The sequence below is a fragment of the Dendrobates tinctorius genome, unplaced genomic scaffold (genome assembly GCF_039654945.1).
Source record: "Dendrobates tinctorius isolate UK_male_01 unplaced genomic scaffold, ASM3965494v1 ptg000070l, whole genome shotgun sequence".
In the NCBI taxonomy this organism is placed as follows: Eukaryota; Metazoa; Chordata; class Amphibia; order Anura; family Dendrobatidae; genus Dendrobates; species Dendrobates tinctorius.
Genome location: NW_027361738.1, coordinates 82,891,406 through 82,914,367, shown reverse-complemented (window position 1 = coordinate 82,914,367; position 22,962 = coordinate 82,891,406). Strand labels below are relative to the sequence as shown.

The 22,962-nt window shown below is 41.3% G+C and overlaps 1 protein-coding gene across 1 annotated transcript in view; it reads left to right on the top strand.

Moving 5' to 3' along the window:
• Nucleotides 1–21,335, top strand: part of CALCR (calcitonin receptor) — a 287,061-nt gene extending 265,726 nt beyond the window's left edge. The window contains exons 9-13 of the mRNA XM_073582041.1: nt 231–291; nt 1,080–1,146; nt 6,448–6,666; nt 9,022–9,063; nt 19,633–21,335. Coding sequence (XP_073438142.1) covers nt 231–291; nt 1,080–1,146; nt 6,448–6,666; nt 9,022–9,063; nt 19,633–19,854 — 611 coding nt within the window. The 3' untranslated portion in view covers nt 19,855–21,335. The remainder of the gene's footprint in view (nt 1–230; nt 292–1,079; nt 1,147–6,447; nt 6,667–9,021; nt 9,064–19,632) is intronic.
• The last annotated feature ends 1,627 nt before the right edge of the window (nt 21,336–22,962 follow it).

Here is a 22,962-nt window from a genome sequence, read left to right as displayed (position 1 = left end):
TCAGGAGAACAGCGGCATTTACACCAGGTTAAAAAAATACCCCTGCCCCACTTTAGAAGAAATGAGCTGAGGATGGCTTCCCACGGCAAAAATCTGCTTTTTTTTCATGGTCGCTCTGAGCTAAACCTTAAGAATTCAGCTAATCAATGTGGCTTGAACCCAAATTGCTGTGGCACAACCCCTTTAAGGAAATTATTTGTAAATGCATCTTATTTATTCCTGTTTTTCAGGGTTCCCGTTAGTGCCTACATCAATTCATGCCTTTGCAAGAACAAAATATTTTAATGACAAGTAAGTAATGAATTCTTTTTTTTATGCTTAAATTATTTATTTTATGTGCATTATTAGTACAAATATTCATCGACCTGAATTTCGGACACTCGTCTTTTAGCCATAAGCGGGGAGCAGATACAAAGAGCCCCTCACTCTCTGGAGAACCTAGATTACATAGACTATGTATTAATGTGAATGGGACTGTGTAATGCTTCATTTCTCCTGTGGTGGCGCTATAGGAAATCTAAACACTTACAGCCCCATTCATCATTTGCGATTTATTGAAATCACTTTTCTTTATTTTTGTATTTAACCAGTTTTTGCTAATATTTGCAGAAGCAAAAGTTGCAAATCTTTTTTTATAAAAAAAAAAGTAGCAAAAATGTGCCAAATTGAAAACTACTCCAGGCAGGGACTGGAGTGAGATGAGACAATAAAATGTGACATTTTGGTAAAAGTCACATTTCATGAATCTGTCTAAAACATCTGGATAAGCAAAGTTTTCAAGGAAAAATAATTTAAAAAAAGACTTAAAAAAGAAAGACATTAAAAAGTGACAAAACCTTGGAGAATAATAATGCAAACATTAAAACAGAGCAAAATGCTACCGAAAAGTGGAGAAACAACAGTGATGAGTTCTCCTATAGAGCACTGATCGCTGATGGTTTGGGAGGGGAAACAGTTTTTGATTCCTACTCCCCAATGGATCTGGTCTGACTAATTGGATTCCCGCTTCAATGTTTCGCTTTTTCTTTTATTCTATTTCATATTTGTAAATAAAACTGTCACTTTTTGCTTTATTACAGCTGTTGGATGAGCGTGGAGACACATCTCCTATACATTGTGCATGGGCCAATCATGGCTGCACTGCTGGTAAGAGTCTTATATTCTGCTAAAGGAGTGAGAACGAAATGATACCAATGATAGTAAATAAAAATTCCATTTGTTTAAATTCCTGTCGTCTAGAGGTGACCAATAATCTGGAATTACGCAAAATGCTTTGATCGTTACAAATGTACATTATGTTATCAAGGCAATCACTGTGGTCTGTTTTTATACAGACTTTACATCTCGACCTTCATTAGAACCATTGTGGCTCAAAACGCGTCAGTCTGAATGTACTGGTTTTCCTTAAAGAGTATTGTCTGAGTATGATGGAGTCTTACAGGCAGTACTCCAGGGGAGAAAAGTATGCAAAATAGTTCTCTTGGAGAGCAGAAGAGACTATCTCGCAAAGTCTAATATAAGAAGGCCACTCATATTGGCATTATCCAGGGTTCTGTGCAGATTGAGCAGAGTATGTCAGTATAATCAAGTAAGGGAAAAGTCGCCACTCCATCCTTCTTGAGAAAATTCTGTAACTTTATTCCATACGTGCTAAAACCACTGAATACAGATCCTCAAACACTGACGCGTTTCGGAAGTAAATTTCCTTATTCATAGCATATGGAGGAATGAGGACGTTTACTTCCAAAATGCATCAGTGTTTAAGGATCTGTGTTCGGTGGTTTAAGAACTTATGGAATAAAGCTACAATAATCACGGAATTTTCTCAAAATGGACGGAGTGCCGGATTTTGTCTTACATGGTTTTCTCACAAAGTATCACCTTGAGCATGAATGTGTTTAATAAGCCTTGACCAGGGAGGAATACCTACAGACTGTTTCGGGGTGTTTGCCCCTCATCAGTGTAGAGCAGAGTCCAGCTGACTGAAAGCGATGCCCTTTAGGCATCGTGGAGAAAGAACCTCTAAGCAGGTTGCCTGTAGATTAGTTTTTGTTTGGCATTTAACTCTGGTCTTGTCGTAAAACTTGTTAAGTGTCAGACATTGACTTATAGGGTAGCTAGCTGTACTAGGTGGTACTTGTGGCAGAGCGATATGGATAAGATTTAGCGGAACTCTGAACTGCCAACAGATTTGGTGCGATGGGGTTGTCTGAACTCAAAGTTATCACTTCACTCCAATAGTCCCATAGAAAGTGAATCCGTGGCATTTTGGAGCCCCATTCTTATACTGTTCATAGGCCATATTCAGCTTCATGTAGGTCCCGGAGCCCGAGAGAGTCCAGAAGGTCCCATTACCTATATTAGGGCAGCTCTAACTCCAACCAAAATGTTTATTATAGTATTCAGTTTATGGCCGGAGAGAATAAGAAATGCAAAATTTGTGATTTCTAATAATCTCCAGGGGCTTGCCGGAGAGTTCGTTCATTTCATACCTTTCATGAATATAGGCATTCTGTACATAAATTTAGATGGTTCATAACAAATTGCAAAGAACAGATTTAAAAGCTGCATATTAAGTCAGAGACGCTCCCTGCGACCACCCAGCTAAGTGACGTCTATCAACAGATCTTGGGAGAATTACGACCCCTTGTAAGATTGGAAGGACAGAAAACATTCTTCCTTAATCTAACACCTATAAGAGAGAAGACCAGTATTATAAATTACTTATGGTAGTTTGTGGATGACATATTGCATTTGCATGTGAATTAAAAAGCTCATTTTTCAGGAATGCAGCAACAGATAGAAGATATTAAAGGTCTTGATGGATTTACATTTCAAAGACCTTTAACTTCTATCTGTTGCCACATTCCTGAGAAATTAGAGTGCTCATATATATGCGGTTTGAGTGGTGTTACAGAACCCCCCCAGCACCCCGAATAGAAGATGCATGTATGATAGGTGTAATGTGAGATGTATGCCCTTAATGCAGCAACCGACCGGCTGCCCCCCTGGGCAGAGGTAAACGAGATATCCCACTTCTGATCTCCCCCCACCTTTGTAAATCCCACGGCTATTGTAATGTACGTCTGGCATCTTAATTGGAGCCTGTTATCTACTGGCCCGACACACATTGATTGTCCTTCCCTCTGTATGTATATATATTCTGAGACCAGTGAGTAAAATGTTGTCACACTGGAAATACGTGGAGTAGCAGTGATCTTTTATATGTTTCCATGTTACAAAGCCTTTCAAACCAGCCTCCTTCATTCAGAAGTGAGGAAAAGCAGAGTGAACCTCCTGAGAAACGGGGGTGGTAATGTAAGAGGTATTACAGCACAGAAGACCCCGTTACATACTGGTGGATTCCCTTTAATGTAGATTTATACTTTTAGTTAGTGACAAAAATTTCCAAGATGATAAGTAAAATAAAAAATATAGCAGAGATACGTTAAATTCCCTTAGACTAAGGCATTACATTTGACAGATACTGGCACACGTAGCTGTAATAGAAGACTGATTATTGTTATTTTGTGGGGAGAAGATGCTGGTGCAAAATCTCTTTAGTACAACATCTCAGCTTTGAATGAACATACAGAATAACCGGTAAATTACCTGGTAAAGTCTTTCAGGAAATTGATTCAGGATTTGGGTATAACACAGGATTAGAAGGATTTTCTTTCACTGATAAATCGCAGATATTTTCTAATTTGACTTCAATGAGTCTTGGAAATGAAGTGTAGGAATTGTGAAGTAGCCGGCAGATGATGGCTAGGTTGCCCTGATTATGAGATCATTCATGGAGAACTCATGGTTATTTCTGGAACGTAACGTTCCGGCAGAGAAGAAATTAAAAACATTCAGTGTGGAAAACAGATAATATCTAACAGAGAACGCGGGCCATAGAACTCTTAAAAGGACAGATATACTGTATATTTTTTAGCTTTCACACAGCAGAGCGCTTAAAGGGTGAGGAAAACCATTGCAACAATAAAAATTAGATACCCTAAACTAACAGAGACCCTTTCCAGCATACTTGCCAAAATTTTTAGCTGACTGTCCGGGTAATAAATGTTTGTGATGTTATAATAACCGTGGCCTTTTTGAGGTCATCCATGTCTAGTCGCCATCCCTTATACTTCCCATTGACCGCTCTACCCCACAAGCAATTCAACGCTGGAACTCCATCTTATCACCAAGAATTCTCGTGTTGTATACGGAAGACCTGTGGTTTTCGGGAGGCTTAAGCTGGCCATACTCATTAGATGGCTGTTGGTTGAAGGATCGTTCAGCTGATAGTCATCTCAGCCGACTCTTCCAAACGCGAGAAGATGGTCATCTCGGCCAAACGAGCGCTCCTGTGTTCCCTAAGAGAAAGGCCCCGACTGACACGTCAGGGAAAACTTTGCAATTGGCAGACCAAAATCAGATATGCCTAATTGTCATCATTCCTGCCCATTTTTTGTCCTGCACCTCCATAGTCATTAAATTGTCGATATCGGCGGGTTCGGCAGACTTAAGTCTAATGTGTATGGTCAGCTTTAGCACTCGTAGGTGAATGCAAAATGTGCAAGATTTTATTCACAGTGGTCACCACACTAGAAATGTAACAAAAATAGATGGTTCTGAAGAGAGCAGAAAGCAAGCAACGTTTCGACACAATCCTGAGTCGGTTTCAAGCATTGCTACAAGAAAAGGTAATTAGTGTGTGTGTGAGATTGGAGTATCTATTAAAGAACACATTGCATCCAGGAGATTTGTCCACTATATTGGGATTCTGTCCTTTTTTTCTCTCAGAGTCTCCCTTTCTGAGAGAGTTAGAAAGTATTGAACAACTCGTTTGGGTAAGAGATGAGCGAATAGAATTAAGACAAATTCAAATTTGCTTTGAATGTATTGCAAATTGTTTGGACCAATCCAACAAAATGTCTGGCTGGTATTTTGCTGGATTCTGCAGGGGTTAAAAAAAAATGTAAAAGAGCGTACTAAACTCTCTTGGCTATGGAACACTGCCGCGGAATCCCAGTCTGACCCTTTAGTCTGTCATCTGTGGCATCATGACGTGGGTCAGACTTTCTGAGAGACGAAGTCGTACTGAAGACCGGACTGGAGCGGGGAGGTGTGGCGGGACAGAAGAAGGTCTGGGGAAGATGGCTATACATTTTTCTTTACAATTATTTCGTTCTGGGTCCTGGAGAGATAAGTCACATCTGATTTACATAAAATATAGTTGACAATGGAGTTTGAGGGTCGAATTCAAATTAATTTGCCGAATTTGGATTTTGAGATTCTCTCATCAGTAATGGGCAGGGGCATATCCACCGTGGTTGCAGCGGTCTCAGCTGCGACTGGACCCGGAGTGCTAAGGGCCCGATTGCAGAGCTGCAGCCGCTCATTGGCTGTACAGCTCTGTGTTTTGATTGGCTGCCAGGCTGCAACTGGCTTGACACGATGGCTGCTCTGCGCACAGAGGACCTGTGATGAGGTCACAGGAGGGGAGGAGTCAGGGGTCACATGATCAGGGGCCTCGGTGTGTGCAGGACTCCGCTGTGCTGCTTGTCATGGTGCTGGATGAGGGTAAGTTTGTGTGGGGTTAGGAGGGGTTTACAGGGTGGATGTAGCAGAGCCGTGTGTGTACGAAGTGTATGGAGCGCAGCCGCGTGTGTACAAAGCGGAGCCACGTGTGAACACGGTGTATGGAGAGAAGCCGTGTGTGTACGGAGCGGAGCCGCGTGTGTATGAGGTGGACGGAGAGCAGCCGTGCGTGTATGAGGTGTACAGAGCGGAGCCCCGTGTGTATGAGGTGGATGGCGAGGAGTCGTGTGCATACGGAGCGGAGCCGCGCGTGTACGAGGTGTATGGAGCGGAGCCGCACGTGTACGAGGTGTACGGAGCGGAGCCGCGCGTGTACGAGGTGTACGGAGTGGAGCCACACGTGTACGAGGTGTACGGAGTGGTGATGTGCGTGTATTTTGGCATGGGGGGGCCCCATTTGAAAGTTCGCATCGGGGCCCATAACTTTGTAGTTACGCCACTGCTAGTGGGGACATCACTATTACCACCGACATACAAGACCAACCTAGAATGGGCCCTACGTTCTCTGCTTCTTGCTAACCACCAGGTTGTTCTGCCCTCCGACGACCTCTGCCGGCTCAGGCTGCGATTGTCCTGCTACATTTGACCACACGTTAGAAGAGCAGATCTTTCTCTTCAGACATCTATACTTGAGAAAATATCTCTGCCAGGGAATGATTGGCTTAGACCAACATCTGGATACTTAATGACTGAGATAGCCTTCATAAGAAGTGATGGACGTCTGCAGTCCAGGTTTTCCATCATGTATGGTAACGGAGATGTTGTGCTTATTGAGCTCCTCTGGTGATGGCGATTAGTTAGTCATGGATTGCTCATCACATGGAATCATATTGATGTTGAATTCATCTCTTACAGGTCAACTTGTTCTTTCTCCTGAACATTGTTCTCGTCCTTGTGACGAAGTTACGGGACACTCACCGCGCAGAGTCCAACATGTACATGAAAGCCGTAAGGGCTACATTAATTCTGGTGCCGCTGCTAGGTATCCAGTTTGTCATCTTTCCATGGAGGCCGGAGAATCGACTGGCAGGAGAAATCTATGACTATATTATGCACATATTGATGCATTATCAGGTAACATTCAGATTTCAGTTGTTTCTAAATTATACCGTAATTATTTCTGCACACAGTATTCAGTGTTAGATACCACCAAGCGCCCATACTAAGAGACTGCCTTCACAGACTTGTTTTACTCCCGCCCATTTACCCTTTAATGATCGCCGATACGCCTTTTAGCGGCAGCAGTTGAGGGTACTTATGCCTCAGCGCCGCTTTTAATGGTGCTGAGAAATAAGTGCATAGTGCCCCCCAGAGTGGGAATTTCTCTGGGGTCTTGGCTACTGGGGGTGGCTAAAACCCCAGAGAACATGATTCGGGTTGGTTTTTACTGACCCCAGTATTGAGGTCGTCATTATTAATGGAATAACAGCAACCGGAAAAAAAAAAATTCAGATATCCCATTTAATTCCTCCTGTGATGTGATCGCACATCAGAGAGAGAAATGGTGTCCTCCGATCCTCCTCCGGTACCTCCGGTGTCCCTGCTCCCCCCCCCCCCCGTAAAGTCGCCCTGCCGCTGGCGTCTTCTTCTGGGATGAAAGTGGCAATTTTTCCTATTGGTTCATTTTGATCACTCTGATAGACCCTATTACAGTGATCAAAATAAAAAAAATAGTACATCAAACCTCCATTTATCACCCTCTTAGGTACAAATAATAAAATTAAACAAAATGAATTTATTTCCATTTTTCCATTAGGGTTAGAGTTGGGCTAAAGTTAGGGTTGGTGCTAGGGTTAGGGTTGGGCTAAAGTTAGGGTTGGGATTAGGGTTGTGGTTATGGTTGAGATTAGGGTTAGGGGTGTGTTAGGATTAGGGTTGGGCTAAAGTTAGGGTTGGGTTAGGGTTGTGGTTATGGTTGGGATTAGGGTTAGGGGTGTGTTAGGGTTAGAGTTTGGCTAAAGTTAGGGTTGGGCTAAAATTAGGATTAGGGTTTGGGCTAGCGTTAGGATTGGGCTAAAGTTAGGGTTGGGTTAGGGTTATGGTTCGGATTAGGATATGGGGTGTGTTGGGGTTAGGGTTGTAGTTAAGGTTATGGTTAGGGTTGGGATTAGGGTTAGGGGTGTGTTGGGATTAGGGTAAAGAGTCCAGGCGTCGGGTGTGGTGGACGCCTGGACTCTTTATTGGTAATGTATATATGTCTGTGCACTTTTTGAATATGCTTTTGACTATACATGGGCTGTGAGTATGCTCTGTCATAAGCATTGCTCACTATTTGGTATACTTCTATTTTAGAACTTGATTCATTTTTAACCATTACCTAATACTATGTTACTTTATACTTATTTATATATCAATATTTGATAGCTGTATACCAGATATGCCTTTATATTCATTATTTTGCTGTTTTGAATCATTTAGTAATATTTGCATATCCACTTGAAATATATTGACTTATATATGCATGCTCCATATTCATTGCCTTAATACACTTGTTTTTGTGTATCTTTATACATATTTTTACTGTCCAGGCTGTACCACCAATTTTTTCCTCATTTGTATTATTCTCATCAGTATACTTATTTTTACCTTGCTTGTTGATTTTAATATAGTATAATAAAAAGTGTTTTTATTTATTATGTGTTTTCTCATGGAGTTTTTTTGTAGGTGTTTCTCTGTCTGTTCTTGCTCTATGATTGGTGTTTAGGATATACACTTAGGTGTTACATTGTTAAAGATCAGTAAAAAGTGGTCTGCTGTTTTTGTTTTTTTTTTGCAAAAACAGCTCCATTCTAGCCCATAGTTTGTGCTACAAGCATTTATTTGAATTTGGGTTAGCTGCAATACCAGACACATCCTATGATCAACAGTGGCGCGCTTTTCATAAACCCATTTAAAGTGTTATTCCCATCTTCATAGACGGAAATTGTCAGATAAAGCGCTTTTGCAATTTACTGTTTATGAAAATTAGCACCTGTACTTGGGATATTAACACTTGTCTATTGTTTAGAGCTTGTTGCCTAGAAAACCGACCACCTCTGCTGTCTAGCTTGTAAGCACTGCGCTGATGATTTGGAGGTAACAGCGTGCTCCAGTGACTTAACCAGCTTCAAAACAGTGCTTACAATCTCAACAAAAAACGAGCTTGTAAGCATTTGTGAATGTTCCGGTGTAAAGCAGCGGTGGTCGGTCTCTAAGGCAACAAGATGTAAACAAAAGAAAACTGTTAATATCTCAAGAGCGGCTGAAAATTTTAACAAGAAGTAAATTGCAAAAGTGCTTACATTTACAAGCTCTATCTGACAATAATCTTTTATGGAGATGAAAATAACCCTTTAAATCCCCTTTAAGCAAACTGATTCTCTTATTAATCCAATAATTCTGTCTGCTTGTATCGATGAGAGTAATAGATATAGTTTTCTTCTTTTTCAGGGATTACTTGTTGCTACAATCTTCTGTTTCTTTAATGGGGAGGTAAGAGGGTTTTTTTTATATATAAAACCTCATTATGAAATATTAGATATTATATTTAAAGTTGTATATTTGCCATCATCTCTGGGGACGTTTTTGCTCCGGTCCAAATCTTCCTCCCTAAACTTCGTCATTCTCAGTAAGTGCGGGGTTATATGCTTTTCTAAAAGGATCCTGTGTGGGGGTTGCAGGCGTAGTTAGGGTATGGTCACATTTGGAGCATAAAAATAAATTGCGTTTTACAGTATGAGTGGAATCAATCACTTAGATTTATGAAATCTCGTGCTCACCCTGAGTTTTTTTTTTTCGTGTATGTATTTTTGACACAACATAGCACGTCAGTTCTTTCAGTGGTTTTTTTTTTTGGCAGAAAAAGCAAGTAAAAAAGCTGGAAAAAAAAATCTCGGAAAAATGTGACAAAAATGTGCATATTGTACGCAGCGTCTCTCCAGCCATTTCTCTCGTTTTTGTTGTAGAATAAAACGTTGCAAAAATGGTGCGAGTGAACATAACCTTACAATTTCTGGGGTTGTATCCGATCATCTTGTAGATGTCTGTCCGTTATTTCTTTTCCTTCCATTGAGAATTGCTCCATTCCATTCCTCTCATTTTTGATACAAGAGGATGGATGCACTTAACATAGTAACATAATTAGTAAGGCCGAAAAAAGACATTAGTCCATCCAGTTCAGCCTATAGAATTCTATCAGAATAAATCCCCAGATCTACGTCCTTCTAAAGAACCTAAGAATAACTGTAAGATACAATATTGTTACGCTCCAGGAAGACATCCAGGCCTCTCTTGAACCCCTCGACTGAGTTTGCCATCACCACCTCCTCAGGCAGGGAATTCCAGATTCTCACTGCCCTAACAGTAAAGAATCCTCTTCTATGTTGGTGGAAAAACCTTTTCTCCTCCAGACGCAGAGAATGCCCCCTTGTGACCGTCACCTTCCTTGGTATAAACAGATCCTCGGAGAGATATTTGTCTTGTCCCCTTATATACTTATACATGGTTATTAGATCGCCCCTCAGTCATCTTTTTTCTAGACTAAATAATTCTAATTTTGCTAATCTCTCTGGGTATTGTAGTTCCCCCATCCCCTTTATTAATTTGGTTGCCCTCCTTTGTACCCGCTCCAGTTCCATTATATCCTTCCTGTGCACCGGTGCCCAAAACTGTACACAGTACTCCATGTGCGGTCTAACCAGAGATTTGTACAGAGGCAGTATAATGCTCTCATCATGTATGTTCAGACCTCTTTTAATGCACCCATGATCCTGTTGCCTTGGTAGCTGCTGCCTGGCACTGGCTGCTCCAGGTAAGTTTATCATTAACTAGGATCCCCAAGTCCTTCTCCATGTCAGATTTACCCAGTGGTTTACCGTTCAGTGTGTAATGGTGATATTGATTCCTTCTTCCCATGTGTATAACCTTACATTTATCATTGTCAAACTGCATCTGCCACCTTTCGGCCCAAGTTCCCAACTTATCCACTTGATTTAGTCAAGGGCTGACACATTGTTTAACCCCCAAAAAATGTTAAAAAGAATCTGCTATGTAATCTGACAGTTTTTAATAGTAGAGTTAAGACTGTCCCAATTACGGTCACCTTGAAGAGGGGGATGACTTTTGCATTTTTTTTTTTTAAATCAAAAAACATGTTAGCTATGTAACCTATATTATTTTCATGCACTATGCTGTTTATTTATTTACTGCAGGGTATTCCATCCTTATGTTTCTGTCTTTGGCTATGTAATCTGACCTCAGCATGATGTAGGGGCAGATACCCTGATTCTAGCGATGTGCCACTTAGGTTACTGGGTGCAACAGCTATGATACAATCCCTGTTTTCTCTGCTGCAGACCTCAGAATGCCGAGCCCTGTATAACCCCACCCATACCACTGATTGGCTGCTTTCTGTGCAGACCGTATATTTACAGAAAACTGCTAATCAGTGCTGGGGGGTGTGGTTGGACTAGGAGGCACGAGGCAAGTAGTCCTGTAGTGATAATCTCCTGCTGATAAAACAGTGATTGTATTTATACAGTAAGTGCCAGTGTCCAATAAGTGACACATCACTGGAATCAGGGTCTCTGTTCCTACATTATGCTGCTCTCGAATTACATAGAAAACACTTGTTGATAGATTCCCTTTAAAAATAAATAAAAAATAAAGTAATGTGAAATGAAGCGAATATGTTGTGTGACTATCGCTACTGGGAGAATCGCATTGTATTTTGATGACTGTAAATCACTTTGGTTAAATTTTTGAATAGTGCGTCTTAGCAAGTACATTGTATCCTCAGAAAATGTCAGGCAGAGCAATCTGAGGAACAGGACGACCTCATCTCTGCCTAGCAAGAAAGGAGACGGAATCTAGAGAAATCTCTCATTGTTCCGCTAAGTGACAGCTCCGGTATCCGGGCGGCACGAGGTGTTATCACAACAGTCAAATTGTGGCTTCATAAGTTTGTCTAACAACACTGATCAAAAAAAAAAAAGTAACAAACCCCGAATGTCATAATAATAATAATAATAATAATAATAATAATAAACTATCTGGTAATAGAATTCTAGGACACTGACTCTTCTAGTACATTACTATTTCTCCCTACGTTTACTCCGTACGCATAGCGCAGCTGTCACTTTAATACAACTCTTTATTTAATTTTTTACATTATTATACAATAATACAACAGTTTACAATATTTTATTACCGTAGATTATTTTTCTAACTCATAATATGGAAATCTAAAAACTTTCCAGAGATTTAACTGGCATTAAAAATACAAGCGAAACTTTTAAAAATATAAAAGAATCTCATAGGGATCATTTAGTTTTCAGTTATTATATTTTATTTTTATATAACATTGTAAACATATTCTGTTATAAAGAGCTAAAAATGAACTTGACCTAGCTTTTAGGCTTGACATGACCAGATTAGTCAAGTTTCTCACTTTTTTTTTTTTAGGTAGGCCAATTATTTATTTCTCAGATTTCCTCGAAAAGCGTGATTGAAAAAAAAATATATATTTTTTTAAAACTTTCCTGACGTGGATATATTAGAAGCCCACAATTTATTTTCTTCTAATACCTGTATAAATAGAGCAGCATGGTGTGTATAGAGTGACGGGAAAACTACCTACAGAGTGTGTAATGTGTGAATTGTGTTAATAGAGCTGTCATGAACTCACCATTTAATGGTGAGATGACTCTGCTGACATTGTCCTAGTCTATACAGTAAAGCTGAAGAAAGCAAGTCAGCCTACTGTGTCTGCTCCAATGGCCACTGTTAACACTGCAATATTTCAGAATTGAGTATTTTCTTACAAAATGACAGACAGAATAGCTGGTGGCATGGGCGCACTGGTTTTATGATGCAGTTCTGCCCATGTGTTTTCTGTCTAGACTGTGTGGAGCAACAGTAGCATTATGCGGTTCAAGTGACAGCAGACACTAGATTTGCTCTGCAAACGGTAGGGAATGTATATACAGTGGGGAAAAAAAGTATTTAGTCAGTCAGCAATAGTGCAAGTTCCACCACTTAAAAAGATGAGAGGCGTCTGTAATTTACATCATAGGTAGACCTCAACTATGGGAGACAAACTGAGAAAAAAAAATCCAGAAAATCACATTGTCTGTTTTTTTTTCATTTTATTTGCATATTATGGTGGAAAATAAGTATTTGGTCAGAAACAAGCAATCAAGATTTCTGGCTCTCACAGACCTGTATCTTCTTCTTTAAGAGTCTCCTCTTTCCTCCACTCATTACCTGTAGTAATGGCACCTGTTTAAACTTGTTATCAGTATAAAAAGACACCTGTGCACACCCTCAAACAGTCTGACTCCAAACTCCACTATGGTGAAGACCAAAGAGCTGTCAAAGGACACCAGAAACAAAATTGTAGCCCTGCACCAGGCTGGGAAGACTGAATCTGCAATAGCCAACCAGCTTGGAGTGAAGAAATCAACTGTGGGAGCAATAATTAGAAAATGGAAGACATACAAGACCACTGATAATCTCCCTCGATCTGGTGCTCCACGCAAAATCCCACCCCGTGGGGTCAGAATGATCACAAGAACGGTGAGCAAAAATCCCAGAACCACGCGGGGGGACCTAGTGAATGAACTGCAGAGAGCTGGGACCAATGTAACAAGGCCTACCATAAGTAACACACTACGCCACCATGGACTCAGATCCTGCAGTGCCAGACGTGTCCCACTGCTTAAGCCTGTACATGTCCGGGCCGTCTGAAGTTTGCTAGAGAGCATTTGGATGATCCAGAGGAGTTTTTGGAGAATGTCCTATGGTCTGATGAAACCAAACTGGAACTGTTTGGTAGAAACACAACTTGTCGTGTTTGGAGGAAAAAGAATACTGAGTTGCATCCATCAAACACCATACCTACTGTAAAGCATGGTGGTGGAAACATCATGCTTTGGGGCTGTTTCTCTGCAAAGGGGCCAGGACGACTGATCCGGGTACATGAAAGAATGAATGGGGCCATGTATCGTGAGATTTTGAGTGCAAACCTCCTTCCATCAGCAAGGGCATTGAAGATGAAACGTGGCTGGGTCTTTCAACATGACAATGATCCAAAGCACACCGCCAAGGCAACGAAGGAGTGGCTTCGTAAGAAGCATTTCAAGGTCCTGGAGTGGCCTAGTCAGTCTCCAGATCTCAACCCTATAGAAAACCTTTGGAGGGAGTTGAAAGTCCGTGTTGCCAAGCGAAAAGCCAAAAACATCACTGCTCTAGAGGAGATCTGCATGGAGGAATGGGCCAACATACCAACAACAGTGTGTGGCAACCTTGTGAAGACTTACAGAAAACGTTTGACCTCTGTCATTGCCAACAAAGGATATATCACAAAGTATTGAGATGAAATTTTGTTTCTGACCAAATACTTATTTTCCACCATAATATGCAAATAAAATGAAAAAAAAACAGACAATGTGATTTTCTGGATTTTTTTTTCTCAGTTTGTCTCCCATAGTTGAGGTCTACCTATGATGTAAATTACAGATGCCTCTCATCTTTTTAAGTGGTGGAACTTGCACTATTGCTGACTGACTAAATACTTTTTTTCCCCACTGTATGGTGTCTAATGGATGGGGTTGCGGTTCCTTACATATCATGTTGGTCCGGGTGCTACTAGAATCTAGGTTCCGTCAAGTTCTGAAATGACCCTTGTTCTCTTGAACCAGGATCACTAGTGCCCTTATCTCTCTCTCTCTCTGGTAACAGAATATGCCATATGGGAACCGAACCACCTCATTTCGTCATCGCATCTGTTTATCAGCTTCTTTCTTCCCATCTTGGCTGGACCCCGGCAGCAATAAACCACCGATCGATTGTTGTAATCTGTGTTGTGAACTCTCTTGATCTGACTTCTGAGTTGGGGCTCCCTCTGGTGGTTACTGTGGGAAGTGGAGCTGGCCGGGTTGATAGAAGTCTGCCACCTGACGACGACGATTGGAAGTCAGGGGTTACTGACTGGGAGGATTTAAGTGAGCAGGCTTCCCTCAGTTGCTGCTGGTGATTGTTTTCTCCCTGTTCATTTTGAGGTCTGCTGTCTCCTGCATTTTTCAGTTAAGTTGTTCATTTGCTAATCCTTTGCATCTGATCTGTTTGTGCCTCTTTCTGCTTTGCTGTGAGGGTTCAGCGTGCTCCCTGCTGGGGCTGTGCTGGACCCCGCTCCATATGTTACAGCTTGTGTCAATTTGTTCAGTCCCCTGTTATATTTGTCTCTTTTGCTTTGCTGCCAGTTCACACCAGAATGCTGATATAGTGGGGGGAGGTCGTGAGACCTCAGTGTTTGTTGTACATCAGACGTGTTGGATTTTTTAGAGTTTTTGCGTGATTGCAGACAGTATCTTTCCTGTCCTATCCTGTCTAGACAGTTTGGGCCCCATCATTTGCTCAGTCTATTTTCTGCCTGTGTTTGTGCCTCATCTTGTCTCACCGGCAATATATTCTCGGGGGCTATCTATTCCTTTGGGGTTCTACTCCGGGGCAGTTTAGCTTTCCCCTTTCTCACTTTAGGCTTAGTTAATTCTGTGGCTGTGCCGAGGCGTCTAGGGCATCATAGGTACGTCCCACGGCTAATTCTAGTTGTGTTGTTAGGATTAGGGGTCTGCAATCCGTTAAGTTACCAACCTTTCTGGTTTCCTGGTGGCCTAGCCTATTCCTGCCATCCTCCTCGGTGACCTATTCATAACAAGTCTGGCTGTTGCTTGTTCTTCTGCTCATTAACTTCATCTTTTCACCAATGCCAAACACTTAGTTCTAGAGAAACCGGAAACCCCATCCTGTGGTTAGCCTGTATGACCTTATCCTTATTCTGCAATTTTCTTAAGTACTTTACCAATGAGGTCACTCTCCAATGCCGCCACTTTGTGGAATACTTGTAGTTACCATTGCTTCCACCGTGTGCATACTGCAACTGCAGCAAACTTTGCCATACATCCTTGTTCCATGATCTCCAGCTTGGTAATGTCTAGATAAACCAGGGGAATATTATCAGTCCACAGTTTGAACTCGGCTCTTATGTGGATATCTGCAAAAATTGTATCGACCACCCACTGCTAGTAGTTCCAGCTTAATGGAGCTTTAGTTTTCGGTGGTTCTTCTCTCCCATCCTCCAGGCATAGGACTTAGGATAGGAATGATCCTAATCCTTTCGCTCTTCCATCCGTATACAACCACACGTATGCCATGGTGAAGTCTGCTTTTGCAAAATAAACCACAGGTCAACAACATCTTAAGTTCTTAGAATGATGGCTCTTCCTTAGGGCCAAATTTCAAGGTTCACTTTTTGGTCATTTTAGACTTTCCTCCATTTGGCAAGACATATTTTGATACCTGAGCCAAGCCTTTGATAAGGCCCTGGTAGTGGCCGACCAGATGCAGCTCATTCACCACTACCGGTCAATGCTCAATCACTGGAACCTGATCACTTTTCTGCTCATTCTTCACCTTCGTAAAGCCCTCGGCCACACTTGCTCCTGCTACATTCTACAGTGCTATAATAAAAAAAAAGAGACTTGGTAAAATCAAGTTTTTGTGTTACATGTATATATTTTTAGAAAACATTTTGGCAATGTTTTTTTTTCATATCATGAATGATCTGTATTAAAAAAAAAAAACTAAAGTAGTAATCTTGCAATTTTTACATTGGCAACTGAGGTTATTTTAGATCCTGTTTATTCCGGCTCCATAAGTAAGCTGCGAGTGTAGGGTGCTTGAGACTCTGTTTCTATGGATGTCTCTATGTACCAGTATTCACACAAAGTGATTTCATCAGATAGCTTGACTCGACTGCAGGAGGCACATATGAAGATTCCAGGAGAAAGTTTCCTTTCAAGCTGAATTCTTGTGGTTATGCACAGTTAAAAAAGGTAAAAAAAGACTATCTTGATCCAAAGATGCAAATACATGAGCTTCTTAGCATGGCTGATATACACAGAATGAGGAAGAAGAAGGGAGGGCTTACTGACATCAGAGCTATAGAGGCAGACAGGGAGAGAGGGAGGACAAACTTCTAAAAGGCAATTCAACAGCAACAATATAATACAATATTGTATGATTCCCAAGTCGTGGGACATGGCACGGTTGTTTCAGGAAGAGTTATGAGCAGTCTCATTATCATCACTGGCAGGATGACAATGACTGATAACACCTTTAGACATATCTGATGATACAGAATTCACCATTTGCAATAGTCAATGTCACAGCCTTTATTTTTAATCGTGATATGAAAAAGTAAATGATCCAAATATATTTTTTTTAAAAATGGGGGGAAGCAGACGTGGGACCCTGCCTCTTGAAATAGTCATGCTACTGCTATCATCCCGGCAAGGCTTTCTAATAGTCTGTTTTCTCTGAAATTCCACACCATTTCAGAGTAAAACATATACGGCTGGAATAATGGAGCCAGACAACTCTGATTTGGGCAGCAAAAATCAGCTGTTAGGTTCCATTTAAAGAAAAATATAAAAGTAGCAAAACAAATTGCATAGTTGGAGCTTTTCTCCAGCATTGCAGCATTTTAGCATGGCAAAGACATGTTCTGAATTTCTTCCAGGATCAGACAGACTTCAATTACCTTCGAAAGAAAATAACTCGCCTGCCCGGCTTTTTTTTATTTTTTTATTTCCGTGTTTATGACAGACTGTGCGCCACGATTGTTTCTTCACCTTTGGTTGCACATTAATGACTTGAGGCATTTTACTGATATACGAAAAATTTGATGTCGTAAAAAGCAGAAATTGTTAAACATTTTCTTCGTCTTCTTCTAATCTGGGTTTATTTGCTGACTGCAGACAGTTTTGTTTTCTTTTCCGTACTTTATAGGGGCAGTCGTCTTTCCTGAGCAAGATGGCTGCCCCTATACTCATGTACAGAAAAGTCAATAAAACAGGTCAGATAACTGGACACAAAGACAAGATTAGATCCAGCTCACCATAAGGGACAACTTGGAGGTGTTCGGAGCCCGGAGACGCCGCGTCAAGGCGTGGAACAATCGTACAATGAAGATAATCCAGCTCAACGAACCGTGAGTAGACTTTTATTCACGCAACGTGCAAAGCAGAGGACAAGATCAGCAGTAGAGCTAAAGAAATGTGACATCCACGCGTTTCAGGTGACATATCACATCATGACTAGGGGCGAGCTGCCACCCGAAACGCGTTGTTGTCACATTTCTTTTACCTCTACTGCTGATCTTGTCCTATGTTTTGCACATTGTGTGAATAAAATTCATGGTTCGTTGAGCTGGATTATCTTCATTTTACAATACATAAATAGTACCTCTATAGCGCGCACATAAATATTACCAATATTCCATGCACATAAATAGTACCGCTATAGCAAGCACATAAATAGTATTGCTATAGCACGCACATAAATAGTACCGCTATAGCACGCACATAAATAGTACTGCCATAGCAAGCACATAAGTAGTACCAATATGCCATGCACCTAAATAGTACGCAATGGCACGCACATAAATAGTATTGCTATAGCACGCACATAAATAGTACCGCTATAGCACGCACATAAATAGTACTGCCATAGCAAGCACATAAGTAGTACCAATATGCCATGCACCTAAATAGTACGCAATGGCACGCACATAAATAGTATTGCTATAGCACGCACATAAATAGTACCGCTATAGCACGCACATAAATAGTACTGCCATAGCAAGCACATAAATAGTACTGCTATATCACACACATAAATAATACTGTTATAGCACACACTTAAATAGTACCAATATGTCATGCACATTAATAGTATCGCTATAGCACGCACATAAATAGTACCGCTATAGCACGCACATAAATAGTACCGCTATAGCACGCACATAAATAGTACCAATATGCCATGCACATAAATAACACTTCTAGAGCATTACTGCTATGCCACACATAATTAGTACCATATCAGCACTGTACTACACTAGTACTAGTAGGTAGTACCGCTATATTACATATATAAGTGGTGCTGTTATAGCATACACATAAATATTCCCACTGTGTGTACATACATAAATAGTACTACTGTAGAACACATATAAATAGTATTACTATTGATCACATAGTCCTACTATAGCACTCACTTGTAAATATTACCCCATGCCACATGCATAAATAGCACCACTATGGAACACATAGAAATAGACTTGCTATATAGCACACATAAATTGTATCCCTATAGCAGACACATAAATAGTAACCACTATGCCACACACATAGATGGAATCAATATAGCACAGGCATAAATAGTACTGCAAAAACTCACAGAAATAGTACCGCTATGCCACACACAAATACATATATTGATTAGCTAGTGTCAAAAAACTTGTGTAATGAGCCAAGCTCTCTTCACTTTCAATGTAATGTATTTAAAAAATTGGATTCAGGCAAAATTTGATTTTTTTTTTTGTAAAATTGGAATGACTTTGATTTGTCTGGAGCTGGTTTGCTCAGGTTTACTTGCAGTGAACACGCGGCCACCTCTCCCTTCACAATATGGACCCTTTTTTAAAAAAAACAGGTGTGGCACATTTATGGTGTATCCTATGAGTATGTGATACATTTCTAATATAAGAATATAGAGGATAATTGTTATAAAGGGTATTTAGAAAAAAGGAATTAAAAAGCAATATCCTTAAATTAGTTAGCGCTACATGCATTTTTTTTGTACAAGAATGAAGACAAATCCTCTAATAAAGTTATTTTCAAAGTTTTATAAATTTCCATGATGGACAAAATGATTAAAAAAAATAAAAGATATGTTATTCGTCAAATAGTAAAATTGTAGCTGCCAGCAGCCACCACTAGAGGTAGCATTGGAGCTAACTGTATACATGTCGAGCTACACTCCACGCCCTCTAGTGGTGGCTTCAGACATAAATTTATAGTTTTGCTCTATGGTTTTACAGGGGATCTGAAGCTTTGCAAAAGGAAAATTAAGGTAAAGATATATTATGATGTGAGCCTGCGCAGATTATTCTACCTCATTAACTATATATACATGTCCTTCTTATTTATTGGCTCCCAGGTACAAGGAGCGCTAAAGAGACAATGGATGCAATACAAAACTCAGTGGGGTCAGAGAAGAAGAGAACATTGTTCTATGCGTTCAACTTCCTACACGGCCACATCCATAACTGAAGTCCCAATTTATCTATACCCCCATGAGTCCAACAGTGAACACTTAAATGGGAAGTATGGAGACGACTCGGAGATCACAGCGCTCAACTCTGGGGATACGTACGCCTGATTCTCCACCAAACGTAGGAAGGTTTGAAACCAGTGAGCTCAAGTCCTCGGTGGAAATAAAGCCTTTGATGGAAGAGTTGGCAGGAAGACTCTTGGTAGGCACCTGTCGTATGCAGTGACCTCTGAAGCTCACCTGGTCCCACACTTGAGTCCTGTTTTACGGGGACTGATGGAGACGACCAGTTTTTTTGTCTGATGTGCTTCTGCCAATTTCAGGGAATGTGAAACTTTAAATCACGCGGACAGATTCATGCTGAGATATCGTAAAGGGCAAGGTCTTCTGAAGCCAACTGGAGAAACCTTGAACGTCTTTGTCCTTCTGATAATATTTCCTCATTTCATCATGTATAAAACCGTAGATTTAGATCTGGGCTTATCTATGAAACACCTTTCATCAGTAGTGGGGATTTTAGACTAGATAAAAAAAATTAGATCTGCTCATATAGTTCTTTTTTCACAAGAGCACAATTTTGATGAACTTTGATGTTGGTGCTAGATGGCACTTGGTGACCATTAAGCTTTGAGATCTGGAAATGGTGGCATGGCTTAACATGACTTCCTACTGTAGGGTGAGTCCCGTAGGTGCCCATAGCCTTCCATAAATAATGTCAAGTGTGGTCCAAGAGATCAAGACGAAGGTAGAAGTAGCATCCAACTGAACAGCCACTAATCCTCATCAGTAGAGAGCTCCATGTCATCTCATATAGACCTTCAAAATTGCGTTATTCGAGCAAAATGGATATTCCCGTCTTAGGTGGCGCATTGCTAGGATATGTCATCACTTTTGACATACTTGTTAACTTTTTGAGTTGTGCCCCATTTCCAATGCCACACCTCCCTCTGCCGATTTCCATGTCCCGTTCACCCGCTAACTGGCACCTGAAAGTGTATCTAACGGTGGACTATCTTGGCACCAAATGGAAAGCGCAGCTTTCTAGGCCATTTTTGTAGAGACCGGGAGTTATATCTTTAAACTGATGTGCCAAAACATCTCGTAAAAGGGCTTGGGTCTACCATCGTGATGTTGGGGCTTACAGAGAACCAGTATACCAGGAACACCAGTTGAAACACCAAACCCGGAGGCCACGAATGACCTGCACCTTATGAAGAAATTAGAGTTTGGGGAAATCAATGAAGTGAATCATTGCCGCTGATAATTCATTCTTAGGATTGGTGGGTTCCCAGAGATCGGACCCCAACCAGTCACTAAAGGGAATCTGTCACCTATTTTTCGCCTATCAGCTGCTGGCACCGCCATCAGGGGCTTATCTACAGCATTCTGTAATGCATTCTGTAATGCTGTAGATAAGCCCCCATGTAACCTGAAAGAGAAGAAAAATGAGTTATATTATACTCACCGGGGGGCGGTCACGGTCCGGTCCGGCGCCTCCCATCTTCTAACGGTGATGTCCTCTTCTTTTCTTCTTGTCGTGGGTCCTGCGCAGGCGCACTGCTCTGCCCTGTTGAGGGCAGAGCCGAGTCCTGCAGTGCGCAGGCGCCGGGAGAGGTCCAGCGCCTGCTCACTGCAGTACTCTGCTCTGCCCTCAACAGGGCAGAGCAGTGCGCCTGTGCAGGAGCCGCGACGGGCAGGAAAGAAGAGGACGTCATCGCTACAAGATGGGAGGCGCCGGACCAGACCGTGACTCCCTCCAGACCCGAACCGGACCCCGGGTGAGTATAATATAACTCATTTTTCTTCTCTTTCAGGTTACATCAGGGGCTTATCTACAGCATTACAGAATGCATTACAGAATGCTGTAGATAAGCCCCTGATGGCAGTGCCAGATTCCCTTTAAGTAATGGGTTATCCTAGTGATATGGCATCACTAGAGATGAGCAGAAAGGTTAGCGTTGGCCTTGTCCAGTGTCCAGTCTGGTCATCATTGGCAGCCAAGCCAGGGCAATCTCTCATGGCCAACATTCATGGTTTGGCATCGAGTTCCCCAGAATATCTTCCATTTAGAGAAGTTTATAGTGTTTCATATGTCGACTATTTCCCTATCACATCTTTTATTCCTGCTGGCAGACCCCTATATCTTTATCACTAGTAGTGATGGGCGAACGTACTCGGATAAGGAGTTCTCCGAGCATGCACGGTGCTAAAGGAGTGTCTTCGACGTGCTCGAAAAATATCTGAGTCCCCGCTAACAAGCAGGCAGTCCCTGCATGTGTTGCGGACGTCGAGCGGCCGCGGGGACTTGAACATATCTTTCGAGCATGCCGAACACACTTGGTGGTTAGCACTTGAGCATTCTCAGATAGCACCTTATCCCAGTACATCGATCATCACTAATTACCAGCAATGTCAGCTTTGTAAGTTGCTCTCCGGGGAGTCTTTTCATCCTCACAAATCACTATTTCCAGATTCTTCAGCCTTTTGGGAACACTGAATGTCACCAAAAACGTTTTATTTTCACGTTCATATGATTTCTCTTTATTATTTTACCTATTAGCAGAGGGGTTTTTTTGTCTCTAAAGTTAATGGACATCTTCCAAAGATACTTTATCAATGACTTAAAGGGGACCCATCACCTTCTAACATGTCATTTGTTTTTGTTTTTTTACCTTGGGTAAATCCTGCTGTTCTCCTGAATACGGCATTGTTTTTCTCTGTTCCTACTATGTAAATTTAGTCTTTTTTAGCCAAGTGGGTGGAGTCCTCTACTCTTCTCGGTGGACTTCTTCTTGAGGACCGTCCCAAACCAGCGTTCCGCTGCCTCCACTCATCTGGACAATCATGCAATTGACTAAGGATTGATGTACGAGGCCACGGCTGCTTTTACTACAAACAGGTTATCATGTAATTTCCAGTTTAGTAATGGAGAGACGCAGGAACAAAGAATAATCAATGCCAGATTCAGGAGAACAGTGGCTAGGAGAAAAATTTATATTTTTATGGCAAGAGACCGGTCTTCTGAGCGAGGTAGACATAACAACCGTGGGGATAGTGGTTCTCATTAAACAGTTATACCTGCAGCGACCACTAGAAGGAGCTCACAACTGTATAAATCTATAAAGAGTGAGCTCCCCCTAGTGGAGACCGAGTGCAGCCATAATTTTATCATGTAATTCTTAGTCTAGGTGAATGGAAGAAGGGAAGTAAAGATCA